The sequence below is a fragment of the Dysidea avara genome, chromosome 9 (assembly GCF_963678975.1).
Source record: "Dysidea avara chromosome 9, odDysAvar1.4, whole genome shotgun sequence".
Lineage (NCBI taxonomy): Eukaryota > Metazoa > Porifera > Demospongiae > Dictyoceratida > Dysideidae > Dysidea > Dysidea avara.
Genome location: NC_089280.1, coordinates 3459243 through 3479214, shown reverse-complemented (window position 1 = coordinate 3479214; position 19972 = coordinate 3459243). Strand labels below are relative to the sequence as shown.

The window sequence follows — 19972 nt, the reverse complement described above, 5'->3', positions numbered from 1 at the left end:
CGGGGAATCTTTTTGAAGCTGGCTAGAGTCAAGTTATTCTCCGTGTTAGCCCTTCGACAATTCTACTCCATGCAGCAATTTTAAACCATATCTAAGCGCGTCTCATGATGTCGCCTACTTGGGTTGAAGAATTTAAAAAAAAAAAAATTGTAAGAATAATAGGGCAGACGAGTTGAGGGCAGACAGCCGAGGCTGATTAGGCCCTATTGTACAATGGCTTTAGTTAATTGTCCGGCCGCAATCATAGTGGTGGTGTTATAGCCAAGTTGGTTATAGCTAGCAGTAAGCAGTCTCTGTCCAATCCTGTGATGAAGGAATTGTAGCTAGCCATTACAGAAGCAACATTGCCACGTTGCACATCAATAGCAACCTTCTGAATCAAAAATTGGGTGGCTCGGGCTGCTCCATTAGCCCAATACCCGGAACGGCATGCACGGTTAATAGGGCGCCTCTAGTTTGCCTTTTCTTATTACGTACAGCAGGGAATTTCCAGTGAAAACCACAACCTGCCACAACAAAGATTGCTGGAGTGCCATCTTGGCTGTGATCGCTTTGGTCAAGTAAACCTTACAGTTTTCGGCAGTTCGTCTATTTACCTGTCGCTATGTCTTCTGGTGAAGGTACGATACATTGACTGAAGTATAAATTGATCCGATTAGTTATTTCCTTCCCGTTATACTTTCAACTTTGTGATGTGATGGTACAATAATGACTTATTATAGTGATGTAATATATAATTTTCTTGCCACAATTTTCTTGTTTATTGAAATGATTACAGTGTAAACATTTGTGATGTAAAACCAAACGATAACATCGTTTGCTTCAATTAATGCCCATGTACAATGGAATCCGTCATCTACCTACCTACATACACACAACATATATATCAAGGGTAGTCCTATACCGATAATCCTTATTCAAAGTTGAAGTGTTCTGAATGGAAGAATTAATGACTAATATCAGACATGCCAACTCTCACGCATTAGGCGTGAGTCTCACTCTTTGGCTAGTAATCTCACGCCTAACCCTCTGTTTCTCACTCTTTCAGTTTAGTTCTCATACATTTCTCACGCCTGATCTACTTCGTAATTAGCCCTGTGCTTAAAATTGGGCAGACCTGTGCTTATTTTTGTTCTTAGAACATGCGACGACCTTTTTTTTTTTTTTTTTTTTTGGTCTTCACTACTAAAAATCCTGGAGCTGCACTTGAATCTGTTCCACATTGCCAGTAGTGTTTGAGGTCTCACTCCTAAAATTGTTCAGAGGTTGGCATCTCTGCTAATATGTGTCGTTCTCATCTTATGTTCATTGTAATGAAATATCCATTTTTACTCACTACTAACAGTGCTTGGCCACTAAATCTGTTGTTTGGCTGTTGGCTTACACTATGACTGCCAAGGACAACGATCAGAGTGCAAAATTGTAATTGTACATGTATTTCACACAGGAGAGATTTTCTCCATGTACTAAACTAGCTTCTTGAGTTGTCACACTGATAACCAGCATGACATAATCTACAACTGTACCATGGTCAATAGACAAGTATATGTTGCAATGATCAGACTGATCCCACTAGGGACCTGTGCAGAGCCAGCTGTCACACTGACTGTTGGAATAACACCCTCTGACTTGAAACATCATGTGTGACGGAAAATTTTGGGGATTCATTTTGAGTTTCCAGCCCAATTTGCTTGTCATTTTGATAAGCCTAATTGCATGCCAATATAAGAGTTATAATTCTCCCTTCTCATTTTTTTTGCTTCAAATGGCTGTGCTGGTTTATGTGTTTATTAATTGCAGCATTCTCACCCGGAGCTTGTTCCAGTCACAGCATGGAGACAGTTCCATCTGCTTCACCTGATGTCAATGATTACACACCGAACTTAGGTCACCTAGCTGCTGGTATCAGAGACACCAGCCAAAGAGTCGGTTGTGAGATACTACAGTATGGTCAAGGGACAAACCATGGTACATACTAATAAGTTTGTACTTTCTATATTACATACTGTTACCTAAAGTATTTAAAGTAGAAATTTGTCATAATGCTATAGCTATAAATCTTTCATGTTGACAAATACTATTTTACGTTTCAATTTCAAGTTTATGTCTTGTCTTGTGTGTAACCTTGATATTATCACTGTATTAGAAATATTGATGTTCTGTTTTATAGCTCAGTCTCAGTCAACCTTTGCAAACCAGTTTCAGCAGACTTTATCCAATGATTTACGTAAACAAAAGTACACTGTACCTGTGCAGATATCTAATGATGACCCAGAAAGATCTAATGCCATTCATAATCCACTACTTGTCCCTCAAGAATCTTCACTAGGTTTGGATGTTGGATGCACACACACACACACACATACACACACACACACACACACACACACACACACACACACACACACACACACACACACACTGCACACGCACGCACCCCACTGCATGCACACACTTCTTGACTGCCTGTCCTAGTTTCTTATCTCCCACCCTCTATGGGAGACACCCTCCATGGGAGACACTCACCGTAAGATATGTTTAGGCTAGATGAATGAAGAGATTCCCAAGAAGGGGGGATAATAGCAGAGACCTGGGTCTCTTCTTAGATGCAATATGCGCATAGTATTAACTCTATTGTTGTCTTACAAGAGCACCCCATCACATGATCAGTGCCAGAGCTGCTACCATTAGCCATACCACCAGAGTGGTAGGCCCACTACGAGTAGCACACAAGCCTATGCACGCACGCACGCACGCACACACACACACACACACATGCTGAATATACATTTTATACAATATAGTGATGTTACATAGTCTCTTTTCTTATAGCAAGCTTTCAGCTATCTGGTATGATACGGTATCGACAGGGAAATGCTGCACCACTTCATAACAATTATCGTCAGTTGTTAAGAAGAATATCAAAGTCACTGAGCACAGAAGAAGTGAATGATTTATGTTACATTTCACAAGAAGCACTTTCAGCTGGTGTGCAGAACAAGATCAATTTCAGTGGAACAGTTTTATTTAAATTCTTTGAACAACGAACGCTTATTACTGCTGACAACTTGGACTACCTACGAGGCTGTTTGCAATCTATTGATCGGATAGACCTATGCAAGCTAATTGATGACTATACCATCACTTATGTAAATGGGCCATCACTGTCACATAGTGAGCCACTGACACAGCTACATCCTTCATATGTGGAGCCACACCCACAATTTGGAGAGTCACACTCACAGTATTCAAATGGGCGTCCACAATCATTGTATGTTGGGCCACATGAACAATCATCATATGTGAAGCCACATGTACCATTTGGGGAGCCACACCCACAATCATCGTATGTGGAGCCACATCAACAATCATCATATGTGGAGCTACACCCACAATCATTGTACATGGAGTCACAACCACAATTCTACGTGGAGTCACACCCACAATCATCATATGTGGAACCACATCCACAGTCATCGTCTATGGAGCCACACCCACAATCATCATATGTGGAACAATACCCACAATCATCGTTCGTGGAGTCACAAGTGCAGCCACTCCCACCACCCTTTAACCCAGAATTCTGTGGCCCTAGTAAGTTAGTATGATAATATGTACATTGTTATCAACACTGGTGCTGTACCAATATCAGTAGTATATTTGATTGTATAATTGAGAGTAGCACAAGTTGAAAGTGCCTTCAATGCAACCCAAAATGCTTTCAATAGGCTCCTAGCTTATTATTTTCTGCTGACTGACTTAATTTCACTGTTAGATGCTGCTTTAGCCTGACAAGTGCTTTTTGGCATGCCACAGTACGTACAATGTATGCTGTTCTCCTTTATGCCCCATTTCTTTTCATCGACAGTGTAAGGAGTTAATTCTCATGATCGCTTCCCTCACATTTATAATGGGAATTGTCCATATATTGTCTGTATTGATTTCAGTGGTGCTTCTCATACTAAATTCAAATTATATACAAGCTAAACAAACAAGTAGAATTTGGGATTAAATGTCCACTAGTATAATCTTAGTACTGAGCAATATACTGGGTATCTACTGCGGTGTCTGTTTATGATACTGTCTAATTTCTTAGCACCACAATACCATGCATTTAAAAAAAAGACAGCCTAATATTTGTATGAATAGTGCACATATGAAAGTATGTGGACTGGTATACAATAGTATACTGCAGTCAGTTTGCCAGCACAATTCTATCTTGAGTAAAAGTGTTTAGAAACCACTTTTGTATCTCAATCTAGTAGTAAATGATATGTAACTATGGCATACTGGTAATATAGTTATTAGGGATGCAACAATATTATATTGATATATTGCAATATTTTCTACCACAATACAATACAATATTGTCATTGCTGTATTGTAATATACTGCAGAGCTGTGGTTTGTGGATAACTACCCAGCATCAAAGGCACCAGAAAGTAATAATTGATTTATTGATGACCAGAAGTTATACCCTGAACATATAGCACTGATAATACAGTACTACTAGCCTAGCTACTTGTAAATGCGTTTGATGATGGTTGCTTGACCTGTGGGTATACTGTCTGCTGTATCTCAGCATACAGATATGGACTATTGCAACATTCACTTTATACCACATTTCAACATCGTATTCAAATGTTGCAATACATCAATATATTGAAATATGAAAACAATACACAATGTGGAGTTTACCTGTATTGTTGCATCCCTAATAGTTATACCACAATATCAAGTAACAAGATCGTACCATCTATGAGTTATCAAAACTGCTTAGCACTAGTATATCTGCAGGTGTAGGCGACCTCCCTGTTTTATTTCTATGAACCCTAATTAAAAATTCCTTTTGCTTGCATTTAATTAAAGTACTATATATATAAAGGTAGGGCCCTAAATGATGGCTATACTTTTTCTGTTGTTATATAGCAAGCTCTGTGCCTTACATTACTGGTACGTGTATATATTGTGTGTTATGTGAAATTATGGGAAAAGTTGTATGACGGTTTTTCTTCTGTTACTAGCCCAGCCAATGTCTCAGCCCAACCTGGTCCAACCTACCCCTAGTATGAATACAATTCAGTCAGGGCTCCAGAGAAATAGTGAATCCCGGCAGTGTTCCCAGCCCACTCAAGTAGTAGATGATGACCAATATGAGTCACAAACAGTCCATGCAGTGGCTTGCTATAAAAAATGCTCTTTGCAGACAGACTATCTAAGAACAGAGGCTTCTCACAATAGTGAACATGAACACAACAAACAACTACAAATGGAACTAGCCAATAAGAATAATATAATCAAGGACCTAATGGACAAACTAGAACAGATAGAGCAGCAGAAGCAACAAAATGAATGTGATAGTGAGCGAATCATTCAGCATTGTATAGCACAGGTGGAGGAAGTTTTAGCGCAGGGTGAATCAAGAGTAGTAGCAGAGAGGTATGAAATGAAATGCAGACCCCACGGTAAAGCTGTGATCATCAACAATTATGAATTTCATTCAGTTTATCCTGCTGTTGAAGCATTGCCAGTTCGGGGAGGCTCAGAAATTGATGAAAAGAACCTTCGTGTCATGTGGAGATACCTTAGGTATGATGTGTGTGTTTTCAGAAATCTCACTGCATCTCAACTCAATCAACAGTTAGCAAAAATTGCTCTAGAGGATCACACAAATTTTGACAGTTTTGTCTGCTGTATCCTCAGTCATGGTAGTAGTGACAGTATATATGGTACTGATGGAGAATTAGTGAAAATGAGTGATATTACTAAACTGTTTAATGGGAACTGCTGCCCATCACTAGTAAATAAACCAAAATTGTTCTTTGTTCAAGCTTGTCGTGGAGAAAATGTAGATAAAGCAGTTCACTTAGAAGAAAGAGATGGAAATGATGTGTTTGGAGATGCACTGCGTAACTCTCTACCAAGTGAAACTGATTTATTATTAGCCTATTCCTCTCCACCAGGATATAAGTCTTGGAGAAGCCCCCGATATGGTTCCTGGTACATCTCCAAATTGTGTGAGGTTTTCATGGACAACGCTCTGCAACAAGACTTGCTCAATATGTTAACTATGGTGAATAAGAAATTATCTGAAGCCTATACTGTTGAAGGCTTTAAACAGTGTCCTGCACCAGTAACTCTACTTCGTAAGCAAGTGTGGTTCTTGGGTAACACTTAACACTTTGTATAAATAGTGTACAATGCAGCAATCATTTTAAACCTGTACACATTCTGCTGTATGATCTCATGTTTGGCACTTCATTATTGTACATTACCATTAACACCATTAATTTTGTTTCAGCAAAATACATTCATGTAACTTCATGATTACCGTTCTTTCAGTGGGCGTAAGTTTGGTGCAGCTTGTGTACTGTCCATCAGAGCTCATGATCATCTCTTAATTCGTGACAAAATAAGGTCAGCTCTTGGCGTAAATGTTACATGTACAGTACATTGAACAAACCACTTTAAAGTGACTTTAAATTAAAATGGTGCATGCCTACATGATCATGATCGTGGGTATTTACCGATCGCATTGTAAATATCTAGATGGGGCATAGCATGCATATATATAGCAAAGTGAGGATGGCTTCCCAATTACTAAGGGATATATCCATTGTTGTGGTGCAATTGTGTAAGGCCAATCCAAGTTGTTGTCTGGTTTCTGGTCCTGGTCACATCCAAATAAGGATGCGGGTGGGCAGATTTGGCCATTATGTCATTATTACTCATGAATATTTTCTTGTTAAAAATGTTTCTTATACTACTGAATACATACCTTTTACAACATATTAAAAAAGCATTGTAGCTCTATAAATCTACTTCATAACTATTACAGATCTGTCACTACAATCAGAGCACTAGAGGATACTTCTCCTTGGGATCAACAGCAACATCTGAAGCACAATACACAAATGGGCGAGAAGTTGGCTGTGTAGTATAATTTTTCAATTGGTTCCCAGCATGCAATTTGTACTAGTAATAGCATGGGTAGCAGTGCCATACTCGCTACATATACTACATATACGCATGCTGTGCATTAGCGTTGCCATGTACGCAATTTGTCACTATGTACTAAACACGTGTCAACACTAATTGGCGCTACATTGTTAACATAAATTCTAGCCAATGAAATTGCAATTACAACTTTTTCACTGCTGTCAGTAAAATCATAGATAATACACGTAATAAAGGATTGGCAACGCGCATAGCAACTGTTAGACAATCCTCGTTACGGTCGCGTGACTTATTATGTAACTTATGCGCGTCTATTGTCATAGTTACGCATGATACGGCTACCCGACAGAATGAATGTTCCGCTTTATCGTTCCCAGTGCTGTTATTTCGCTATCCAGTAGTAGAGAGGAACTACTCATGTAACCAGTATCGATCGTAGTGAGCTATCAACCAGCGGATTTTGGGCGCGGCAGCCGAGGCGGCAGCAACTTGGTGAGTCGAAGGGGGGAGTCTTACCGTGGCACATGAGCATCGAATCCTATAAAGGATTCGATGCGCTCCTGGTAGCCAGCTACAGTAGGTCATAATAAGGATGGGCTATGTAAACCTCGAGATGGATATTGTGTGTATACTGGGAATTTGCTTCCCCAGTAAACACCTAGGTACCCATTGATGTTGCTGTGGCAGGTCCCAGGGCCAACTGTATACAGCTGGAGCAATGTGAATAAAGTTTCTTGTTCAAGGAAACACTAAATTTGCATAACCAAGAATCAAACTTGGAACCTTTCAATTACCAGGCTAGTGCTCTAGCCACTTGTCTATGTTGCCTTACTGTCCTTGTCCCAACTTAGTGGTCGTAGTGGAACTTTGGGTTCTGCGACCTCTCCCTGTGAGATCTAATCCCAGGAGGATTCTGCACAAGACTCTAGTGCCTGAGTGGTGCACGGGTATCTCAGTGTTTGTTTGCTGGGTGGCAATAGCTGGCTTAGGGTGTGTGTTGTGGAGGACAAGAGTTCAACACTCCATTCTGTTTTTGTCATGTTGTTCACATGTGATGTGTTGTTTCATTAGGCCATACATGTCGTGTTGCGTGGGTGACTAAGGTCACCAATGCTGAGGGGTCAGTCACTCAGAAAATCCTCGAAATTCAGCTATCTTATTAATGCGTGTGCTGTTGACAACTGTTACTGTGTGCTATGACCATGTAAAATGAACAACTAAATAGAGCAGAAAGCAAATTTCAATGGTGAGATTTCCTTTTATATCTGAGGCTAATTGTTTGTAGGAAACCATACCAAGGGGGCCATATTTACATGGAAGATCTTGCGATGGCTGTTGTTTTAAGTATGTGGAAAGTATCCGAAAAAAAGTAATCATTTGACAAATTTCTGAACTTTGATCAACAAAATTTCACTGAGTGACAGACCTCTTGACCAACATCCATAAATTGTGTAATGTTTAGGGATTTCATGTCTTTGGTTAGAATTTCAATAATATAAATCTTTATCTAGGATTTCACTTCTATTATTGTACGAAACGGAGTAGCCAACAGGACCTCAATGGAGATGCAGGTGTGCTTTGCATAGATCAATTAATGGAACATCCATCAGTCAATTATCTAGCTAACTCTAAGCCATCCTGGAAGCCTCACTGATTCTAGATCTGTGTGTGATTCCAGAGTTCAGAATTTAAAATTTCTTTATGAGATTGTGTGTGAGAGTCCCATGTCATTTGTGACTCTGAGGGTTGTGATGTTGCTGCTGTTTTATCTGCTATGAATACTACTACCTAGTGCTTGAATTCATTGAATGTGACACAGCCATAATTACCTTGACTGCTATACACTGGGATGTGGGAAATGTTCTACAGGTGTACAGTGCATGGGATCTCAGTTATCCAAACCTGTATACCAAAATTGAATGCTCTATTAGAGTAGCAAGTGTTCTATTAGAGAAGTTATTTTTTCATACTATGCAAATGTTATACATTGACTAAGTACAAACTTCAGTTATCAGATATCTGAGCTGCAGGTGTTCCCTAGGAGTTCAGATAACTAGTATATGTGTTTCCATTGTTTATATCAATTATTATAACAAAGCAGAGTCTAGTTTCCAGCACTTGAAGGGACTGTCTATTTTTGTGACAAAACACAAGGATGTCACTTGATATCCATTGGATGGTATTTGCTGCGAGCTGCTATGTTTACAAATATGCTCATTATTCCCTGTCTAAGCTTGAAGTCATGGTACACTACTCTACCACCACCAGCTCCTTCATGTTGATAATATGCTCCATTCCACTACACCTTTTATATCCCATTTTCACATACTTTGATGGCTAATGCCACATCTGAATTTGAGCTTGTGCATATTTGCATAACACCACCATAACATTGAGCTCTCATGTGCTGAATAGTAACTTGATGCTTCTCCTCATGGTACCACGACAAAACTCCAAAACCCAGCACAATGAAACAGCTTCAAACCATACTTTGGGTAAATGGTACGCCTACACAAAACAAAGCATGACACTCTACTAATGGTTACGATTAATTCTTTGTATATTGTTCGGAAAAAAGCACTTTAGTGTCCTTGTTAAGGTGGCGCTGAAGTAATCAAATGAAGCCTTACAAGGCCAATGGGACATCACGTTTGTGGTCATGCACGAAAAAACACGGAAAACTAATAGAACAAAGCGAAGCGCTTCGAAATATTGAAAGAACCAGCTCTATCAGACTACTATTGCTGATACAAGTAACGATATTCACGTTGTTATCGTTAAAAAGGATTCCATAGAGTTGTTCTACAAGGTGAGAAACCATAAGAGTCAAGGCGGCTTAGCGCTAGGTTGTTTCTGGGGTGAGTTATTTTTAAAATCGGCTCGTAAGTTCAGAGTTTAATAGCCACGAAATTAAAGCGGGTGATTTCACGGAACTTGGCATGCTAAGCTACAACATTAAAGACTATCATAAGAACCCTTTAAATGTAGACTACATGGCTCACAAGCAGAGTTCTCCACCACCCTAAAATAACTAATTAAGCACGTGGGCTAATTTTAATAGTGACAAATGGGCATTGTACGGCTTCACATAATTACTTCAGCGCCACCTTAAAACTCCAAAACTGTGAAAAGCCATGAAGCAGTGGGCCTTATCTTGCGCTGGGTTAAAACTGACAGTGCGTTTCACTATTTTATTACATCAGATACTCACTTTAGTAGTTGTACGTCCGTTTGAACTAAGCTTTACGTCTGTACTCAGTAGTACCCTGCTACGGTACAAGGAATGAAGCAGCCTAGTGCGTTTAGCAACGGGTGAGAGGGCGCGTTAACTGGATGACGAACCGTAACGAGGATTGTACGTGACGTCACTACAGGTTTAATAGGCGCGTTACCAATCCTTTATTACGTGTATTATCTATGGTGGTATTGACTAGGGTTTAGAGTCCATTGAAGAGCTGATCTCAGAATCTTGCCATGAACTCAGAAGTGAACTCTGATGGTACGTAGAGTGCTCTGTGTAGTTTCCTGTATAGGCAGACCCACGTCACGGGTAAAACAGCGGGATGGTATGCAGCCATTTATATTTCGTGCTGTGATTGTTGTTAGTTTTTGTTTATGCCGAGGGTTTTAAATACTGTCAACCAACTTTTAGGTATACCACTGATTTGTCTGGGATATTTTCGGTGTATTATCCTTCCGGATCATTCTAAGTCTGCTATAATGTTGGTGCAAGGGGTGGTCACTGTTATACCAATCAGAGATGGGGTAACGTGTTGCGTAATATAACGTGTTACGTAATATATATTACAATTTGCGAGTTGAAGTAATATAACGCGTTACATTGTGAAATGCATGTAATATAACTTAAGTTACTTTTAGAAACTATTAACTCGTTACTAGTAGCGAACAAAGTAATAATATTACGTAACGAGCAAGGTAACGAGTAGCGCTCAGCGATGTAGCTAACGATCGAGTAATACTATGAGCAACAATGAGCCAGTAATGCCGGCATTACAAATGGCTTTTATACTGCTATTTACTATCCATTAAACTACTCAGTGATCCATTACCTCAATCCATTAACCTTTCACCAATATTAAAGGATGCTGCCCTGTCCATTGGACTGATGCGTACCACGTGACCACATCGACCATCGCTATTAATGCCCACCGTCTGTGTGAAAACATGTGGTTTGCATGCATATATGCTGAAGTGTTAATTTAATTCATAATATTAAAGTATGTGAAGTTACTTGCATTCAGTAACTTTAATATCTACAGTTAATAATATTAAGTTACATTTCACAAGTAACTTAATATGTAATATTATTAAGTTACATTTTATTTTAAGTAATATGTAACTGTAATATATTACATTGTGTAGAAAGTATTATGTAATATGTAATATATTACTTTGAAAAGGTAACTTCCCCAACTCTGGATACGAAGCTTATAAACACCTAACAATACGGCCATCTCGCCCGGTAAACGCATAGAACAATCCAATGCATGAAATAGGCACTCACGTGATTGAAATTCAAATCACGGAAATACCCATGAAATCGCTTTCTTTTCTGAATAGGAACCATGCAGTGTGCTCCTTTTGTAAATATTTGTGTTAATTGTTCACTCAGGCGTGGTCTGGGCCAGTGCAGGTGTGTTTTATGCTGTGATGGCATCATAGGGAGAGTCTCAGACTGCTGTGCTAATCGAGATGTTGAACCTAATGCACACAAACTGATTGTCACTTGAATCCAAGTGATTTTAATGTCATTAGAATAGATTATGGTTGTATTTTCCGAGATTTGAATATCAATCACGTGAGTGCCTATTTCATGCATTGGATTGCTCTGTGCATTTACTGGGCGAGATAGCCGTATTGTTAGGGGTTTATAAGCTTCGTATCCTTGTTGTTGGAGACAGTCTCACTGATGTATCAACCATTCTTAGACAATGGCATGTCAAGAATGCTTTGATATTTGCAAAGTATGCAGGGTTTTTATTCTAGTAAGACACCTGTAAACAGGTGGAACCTAGTAAGACACCTAGCCACAAACTTCAACAAACAAATTGCATACTTTGTGGGTTCAAAACAAAATTCGGCCATTGTCTAAATTACTAAGACATGCATTGCTAGGATTCTTCAGTGGATAAACACCCCTCAGGAATGATGTAATAATCACCTCGGCTCCGCCTTGGTGATTATTACATCATTCCTTCAGGTTGTTTATCCACTGAAGACTCCTAGCAATGCATGTCTTACCTATACTTGCATTTGTTTGCAAAGATCGCATCATTTTGGCCAAATTTCAGCATATAGATGGCTAACAAGCTTCAATTATAACCATACTCCGCATGCAGGTACTTTACCTAGTACTGGTCATTGCTGACCCACGGCGCAGTTGCTGCTCTGCTTGTCCTGTGCTCCAGAGCAAGAAACATTTTGTCTGTCGCCAAAAAGCTGCACAGATTGTGCTGCCACCGGAAACTGACCAATAAAATAAAATCATCAATACTTTGAGCTGATGATAGACTACTTGAACAATGTTGAGAGTGAATATTGTGGCATACGAAGAACCCTACGAACTGCTGCAACGAAAAATCACATGATTTCAAGACATTTGTATCGTTTTTTACCAGAAGAAAGTGACAAACTTGGCTGCCACGCTGGTGTTATTCAAGTTACACTTAGCCTAACACATGACAATAGTTAGGTAGTTGATTGGAGGATATCGATTTTTCGCATTGTGGACCCTGTAATAGGCCACTCCAAATGAATTCTCTGTTTCCCATGAACCACCCACATCTGTACTCCCAGCTTTTTATTATTCAGTATTCTTCCATTATTTTCCAGTTTTTCTTGCGTACTGTAAAGGCTTAGTAAAACTGATCTTGTAAAGTTGTCAGTTCATGTGTCAGTGTGCTATCAAGCTGGCACAAATTCATGTTTATGTTATTCAATTCCTGCAATGTAAAAGATGAAGGTACAACCTGAAATTAGGCTGTTTGCTATGGCCGTACCTAGGTAATATATACTTCAAAAGCTGTCAACTTCATAATGGAAATGGACCGCCTGCCACATGCTAGTATGCCTGAGAGGAGGACAGGAAACAGAATTTATTTGGAGTTGCCTAACATCTGAAACTTCTTTCAAATATACTATTACGCTTTTTATAGTGGGATGCCAGGGATTTATTTATTATCAATTGTACCAGTTAGACGTACACAGAAGGCAGAACCTGTATGAGGTGTTTACCATGGAGCCTAGGCAAAAATCTTTGAGTAAAGTATAGGGTTCACAAAAGTCACATACAAAAAAAAACATTTTCCTGATGAAGGGACTGCACGTATAAATTTTTCATGACAAATTTCAGAAACAGGTTTCTAGAATAATTAAGGGTCAGGGATTTGGTACTAGTGCAATTAAGTGCTTATTGATGAATCTCAGAGGAAGGTTGATAAGAAAGTGTGCTAAAATAGCCTCAATTAATTTAGAAAATTTGAGTCAAATGCTGTGATTTGTTCTACAAGTCGTAATTTAAAACCACGGTCTGCACAGTACTGCCATGAGCCTGTTAACAATATATGTGTACAATGGTCCATTTGCATTGCTCACTTTCGAGATACTTTAAATGCCCAACATATGTAACCCGAACACTTAGGCATTTTATGGATTTGGAGATTAATATACTATTTCTGGTAAATTTTTGGAATCCCTATAAAATCTAAAGCCATGCAGTTGTAACAATAGTTCGACTGTGGTTTTATGGTGTGGGTGTGCATGGAACTGTGGTAGATGTTTTGTGTGTGTGGTTGACGAAAACATGTGATTAATAATGGTTTGGTATCAACAGTGGACCCAGGAATTGAGAACCCACAGACCCAACTGTTCTTAGAATTTTATGTATGTACATCTACATGTATACAGTGGAACCTGTCTAAGCCGGTGACTAAATGAGACATCTATTCTCTAATCTACCTGTCAAAAGTTATCACCTGCTGTACTAAAGCCAAGAAATTTTGCCTGAACGTGACTTTATATAGTTGACCCTTATAGAGAGGGGACCTTCCTATACAGGTGGCAGGTTCTGCTGTACTTGTACTAGATACCTTTGTAAATCGCAGTGGCTAGTCTCACATAACCAGACCACTCTTTCTCTGTCACAGTGCCTTGAAAGATGTCTAGAAATTATAGGCACCTACTGGTCTGGATATCATAGGGACATAGGCCACTCATTCTTATTCTTTATACTTTCAACAATTAATCAAGGGCTTGATATTCTAACAATTTTTTGTCATCGCGTGACACACAAAGCCTGTATGTCAAGCTCATGTAACTCGCAGTGATCGCTTCATTCCCATTTGCACAAAGTTTTTGAACTTTAAGTAGCAGCTAGGCAACATAATAGACTAGTATGCTCATTGAGTAGTATGAGTGGCCTAATCCAGTCAACTACAGATCCTTTTTCAGAGATGCTTATAATTTGTAACTGATATAAACATTATATACCATGACAAAGAAAAAGTAGACTGGTCGTGCAAAATTACATGCTGTTGACTTAGCATTGATAGATATACCACATTGTGAAGTAAAATTCCAAGGAAATGTTGGGAGTTTGAGCTTAGATTAAAATTTTGGACTATTAGTTCCACACCAAAACAAAGATGGAGTAAATAGTTAATATGTGTATAAATTATGCTGTGTAATCTGATTGTAATGGGAAAACCAAGTGGAAGTGTCTTCTATAGTATAATCCTTAAATTTGGCTACCTGTAGGATTTTAGTTGCATTTTTTCCTACGTTCCTTCTTCTTGTCTGCATGGTTTGTTGTTATCTTCCAGCTTATGAATATATTTGGGTCCCAGTTAGAGCCAAGTAATACTATAATAGTGTGATTTAGATTGCAGAGCCTGAAATTATCGTCAGACATCTGCCATTTTCCGACCATTTCTGTCAAATGTCTGAACACTTTTAGGAAGATTTTGTACAGTACTATTGAGCATGTCCAATGGCGGATCCAGGATGGGGCATTTGGGGTAAATGCCCTCCCCCCACCACCTCTCCACACCTTTTGGAGGAACCATACTTTTGATTAAAATACTAAACTTTTATGTCAGGGCTAAAACGATATGCAAATTTTAGTAGCATTTATTACAAATTCACCTGAATCAAAGCAAACCAAAGTCAAACTAGCTGTGAAATTGCCCCCCAGCACCTTCGTGCGTACTAAGCGCCTCTAAAATAATTATCGTGTTACTATTGTTTAATAGATTCATAGCCTTTTAAACAGCTTTTAAAATGTCAAAAATCAACAGTGAGACACTACTAAGTGGTGGTTATTTACTACTTCAAAAATGCTTTCCCACCTACAACTCAGCCTGTTTGTGCCCCTCCCCCCTGCCAACTCCTGGATCTGCCCCTGATGTCTGACCACATAACAGGATTTGTCAGATCATTTCCAAAACATAATTTCAGGCCCTGAAATTGTACTTGTGTACTATGCAGTGTATGAGGAACGTACTTGTCAATAATTGATAAAAGAATGGCCTCCGGTTCCTATCCCTTGATCAGAAACTATGTAAGAAGACATGATAATACTTTGTTAGACTTATGGTATACATGACCATTCAATTAATAATCAACAATCTGTTTGTTGTAATGAGGAACCATTGTTGCTGTTATCTTCCAGCTTATGAATATGTTTGGGTCCCATTTTGAATCAAGTAACATTTGGGCTTAAACAGTGTGATTTGGGTTGGTAAGTGTAAATTGTAATTGTGTGTTATTCAGTGTACGACTTAAGCTATGGGTAAACGTACTTGTCTATAATGAATTGATAAAAGAATGGCCTCCAGCTCCTATCCCTTGACCTGAAACTATGTAAGAGGACATGATAATACTTTGTTTGGAAATAGCATACAGGAGTATTTATATGCCTACTTGTTTTTCTCAGTTCACTCAACTTGGAACTCAACTCGGCACTCAGCTCTGCAATTACGGACTAGAAGTCATCATACTAGTGATGTTGAAACATTTTCTCCTGAGATTGGTGCCCCCACATCATCTAGAGCAAATAATAATCCTTATGGGACACTGCAACTAGCAGCTGACACTAGGGAAGTTGGTAGATTTACCAATGTATCTCTACAGTATGGTTATGGAGAAGGTACGTATGAAATATGTACATACGCCCATGGTGCATCTATTCATTGTACTGGACTACTGGATTTAAATATTTACAGATATAGTGCATTTTAATATCATTTTTTGGTACAATTAATGATTATAACAATGCCTGACTTTGAACAAACCTCATGTGTGTGATTGTATGGAGTAGAATATCATTGTTAATGCTTTTAATTTTGTAGCGGATCTTCTTAATCAACCAAGGTCAGCACCATTTATCAGTGATTCCTTTTCTACTCTGACTAGTCTGGACCTTCAACAGCAACCACACAGACCAGTAGTGCCAGAGGCTCAGCTTAATATATGTATCATCAAATATTGGAGAAACTTTCTAATTCTCTTAGCCAAGAACAAGTGCGAGAGTTATGCTATCTCTCACAAGAAGCAGAATACGAGGGTGTACGCCACAGGGCTAACCTCAATGGTACAATGCTGTTTAATTTCTTTGAACAGCAAGTGCTTATAGCTCCCAATAACTTGGAGTACCTCCGAGTCCTCTTGTATAAGATTGGTCGGATGGACCTCTGTAACTTCATTGATCATTATACCAAAATATACATGGGTGGACAACCTGCACCACTAGTTAAGCCAACAATACAAGCACCTCCATTTAATTCATTACAGCTCCCATCAGGTATGATCAGTTGTACAGGAGTGTATAAGACTATATAGTAATGTGTATGTTCTTCCTTGTAGCACCACCCCCTGTTACCATCCTAGTATGACAACATTTAACAGCCTTCAAGATCAACTTTCCACACCAATCCCAGTACTAGACGAAGTTGAAGGTCCTGCACGTTTAGCTTTGCCAGCTAGAAATAAAGTAAACTACTTGTATCAGCCACAGGAAGGTGGGGAACCAGTGGTGGCTTACCAGAACAGGGTACAGCAACAGGCCATGGAAGAAAGGGAATTACAATACAGAAGTGAACTAGAACAAAAGGAGAGACTATTACAACAGCGTCAAATGCAACTACAAGACAGAGAGGAAATGATTAACCAACTCACACGACAGTACGAACAACAGCTACATGTACTGCGTGAGGTACAGACTAACTCCAACAGTGAAAAGGAGAGGCTGCAGCAACAGATACGTGAGTATGAGGAAACAATTAGACGAAATGTTGCACAAATTCAGGCCCTGAGGGGAGAAAATGCTCATGTACTGATTCCATTTGGTCCAGTAGCAGAGAGGTATTCAATGAAGAGGACCCCACATGGCATTGCTGTCATCATCAACAATTCTGAGTTTTATTCCAATGATCCTGCTAACAAAGCATTGCCAAATTGCCGGGGTTCACAAGTTGATGAAGAGAACCTTTGTGTCACTTGGGAGTATCTCCAATATGATGTACGAATCTTGAGAAATCTTACTGCATCAGAGCTCACTCGCCAGCTAATGCAGATTGCCCTACAGAGTCATGAGAATTATGACAGTTTTGTGTGCTGTATCCTCAGTCATGGCTACCTTGATGGTATATATGGTACTAATAGTCAACCAGTTAAGATCAATGATATTGCCAGTCTGTTTAAAGGAAGCTTTTTCCCAACACTGTCCAATAAACCAAAGCTGTTCTTCATTCAAGCTTGTCGTGAAGATGACAAAGATAAAGGACTCGGAGTACCTTTCCACAATGATGATGCTCTACGCCATTCTCTACCAACTGAAACTGATTTCTTGTTTGGTTATGTCTTTCCACCAGGAAATGTGTCATGGAGAAGTCCTCGATATGGTTCCTGGTACATTTCCAAATTGTGTGAAGTTCTTGTGGACAATGCTCCACAGCAGGACCTTCTCACTATGTTAACCATGGTCAGTCACAAAGTGTCAGAAGCTTACACTACTCAAGGTTACAAGCAGTGTCCTGCACCAGTTACCCTGCTACGCAAGCAAGTTTGGTTCTTTGAAATGGTTTCATAATCTACATTTTGATGTTGCTCTGAGACTTGCAGTTTTGAACTGCGTGCATACTTTGTACAATAATTGTAGTAAATATGTAGCATGCTTCTTGAATCCCTGAAATGAATTGTACTATGTGAAGAAATTGTATGCATGTTTCCCAGGCCAGGTGTAGTTAGTTAAAAAATTGAAATGTTTCAAGACATGGTTATGCATGTACAGTGTGTATTATTTAATAGTTTATGACTCATCCAGACTTAGCATTATAGACCCTTAGTCTCACAAGTCAGAGTCACAACCTTCAGCACTTGTACATGTGTTGCCTTACACTTAATATTGCCGGCTTTAGTTTTAATTGACTAACGAACAGTACCTTCGTATCACTTGGGAATATCCTCAATATGATGTACGAATTTAGACTACTTCAGAGCTCAGTCATCAACTAATGCAGGTTGCCCTATAGAGTCGTGAGAATTATGACAATTGTGTGTTGTATCCTCAGTCATGCATGGCTACTGTGATGGTATATATGGTACTGACAGTAAACCAGTTAAGATTAATGATACTGCCAGTCTAGATCTGAAGCTACTGTCCAACAAGCCAAATCTTTTCTTCTTGTCTTGTAGATAGGGAGGGCCAGTATTCTCCCCAAAATGATGGAAATGACAACACTGATGATACATTCCATAAATACTTGCCAAGAGAAGCTGATTTCTTGTTTATATTAGTTATGCCACTCTACCAGGCAATTTTTCTTCTCAGTATGGTTCTAGCTATAGGTACATGTGAAGTTCTCATGGACAATTCTTCCCAGCATGATCTACTCAGTATTTTAACCATGGTCAACAGCAAAGTGTCAGAAGCTCAAGACTACAAGCAATGTACAACTGCATGCACCAGTAACTCTGCAGTATGGTTCTTTTAAATGGTTTAATAGCACACTTGATTTATTCCTTAATTTGAATTCATGTGTTTCAATAGTCAATATATGTACTTGGTATCACTACTGGTAGTTTGAACTTTTAACATGTCACATTACTCTCTGACTTGTTTTGGATTCATACATACAATTATATACTGTGCTCTCATAGCTTTTGGGACCAACATGAAGTTGAAGCCTGGCGTACTGGGATATGATGCTGCATGTTCAGCAGAGGATGTGTTCACTCTTGACAAAGGTAGGTGGTGGTACATTTGTACAATATTTTGCTTCATTTGAAAAGAATGATGGCAGGTGGTACAAAATAAATGGTTTATTTAAATGTTTCATACCATCATGTGCTGATCAAGTTCTTTGTTACAACTATGGGCCTCTTTATTTATACCATGAGATGTACATACTTCATGATCAGATCCTGACAGGCTTTGTCGGAGCTTGGCATCATGAGCAGAGCACTTCTGATCTTGAGTGAGCCAACCAATACAGTGCAGTGTCAGTAAATCACCAATAGACTCAATCATGCCAAAATGTGCCGACCAGCTCATGATCAGCAGTAGCCAGTGTTCCTTCTAGTCCCTGTCATTCATAAGCGTGTGAAATGCATAACAACTAGGATCACCACATATAATAATAATAATAATCTGTTTTGTATATATTTTATATAATTATGTATAGATGAGTTGAGTATGCATAAATATAATATTTTGATTAGAATCTGCCATAAAAAGATTATCGTATCACATGATTCAGGACTGACTCTTATAACTACTATATACACAGTGGATTTAATGCTTGGAGTAACTAGAGTGCTGAACTGTAGTAGATAGCTCAGAATGCATGCAACTTTTAGTTTGCTCTAGCTATATTAGCTACTAACTGCATTCTCCCTCTGAGGGGTTGGTTATATCAAATGATAGAATGCTAATTTATTCCATGCAAGTATACCATCATCAGTAATAGATATTAAGACATGCAGGCTTTAGATGATT

At 39.0% G+C, this 19972-nt stretch overlaps 2 protein-coding genes and 1 long non-coding RNA gene across 5 annotated transcripts in view; 2 read left to right on the top strand and 1 right to left on the bottom strand.

Moving 5' to 3' along the window:
- Positions 1–19972, bottom strand: part of LOC136266842 (uncharacterized) — a 31501-nt gene that overhangs the window by 6646 nt on the left and 4883 nt on the right. Inside the window, exons 2-5 of the long non-coding RNA XR_010706317.1 lie at positions 19385–19559; positions 15898–16021; positions 15777–15833; positions 15479–15531 (exon numbers count right to left, since the gene is read on the bottom strand). This is a non-coding gene — a long non-coding RNA (uncharacterized lncRNA). The remainder of the gene's footprint in view (positions 1–15478; positions 15532–15776; positions 15834–15897; positions 16022–19384; positions 19560–19972) is intronic.
- On the top strand, positions 460–6324 carry LOC136266837 (uncharacterized). The gene is made up of 5 exons (XM_066061858.1): positions 460–620; positions 1801–1968; positions 2171–2329; positions 2833–3594; positions 5025–6324. The coding sequence occupies exons 1-5, from the start codon at positions 605–607 to the stop codon at positions 6176–6178; spliced, it is 2259 nt and encodes a 752-aa protein (XP_065917930.1). The 5' UTR covers positions 460–604; the 3' UTR covers positions 6179–6324.
- Positions 9632–18188, top strand: LOC136266841 (caspase-3-like). Of its 3 annotated transcripts, none has more exons than XM_066061868.1 (4): positions 9632–9766; positions 15911–16123; positions 16326–16777; positions 16840–18188. In XM_066061868.1, the coding sequence occupies exon 4, from the start codon at positions 16865–16867 to the stop codon at positions 18062–18064; it is 1200 nt and encodes a 399-aa protein (XP_065917940.1). In that variant the 5' UTR covers positions 9632–9766; positions 15911–16123; positions 16326–16777; positions 16840–16864; the 3' UTR covers positions 18065–18188. The 3 variants fall into 3 exon arrangements, with proteins under 3 accessions (XP_065917940.1, XP_065917939.1, XP_065917938.1); XM_066061867.1 differs by lacking the exon at positions 9632–9766 and adding an exon at positions 10174–10456; XM_066061866.1 differs by lacking the exon at positions 9632–9766 and adding an exon at positions 10174–10523.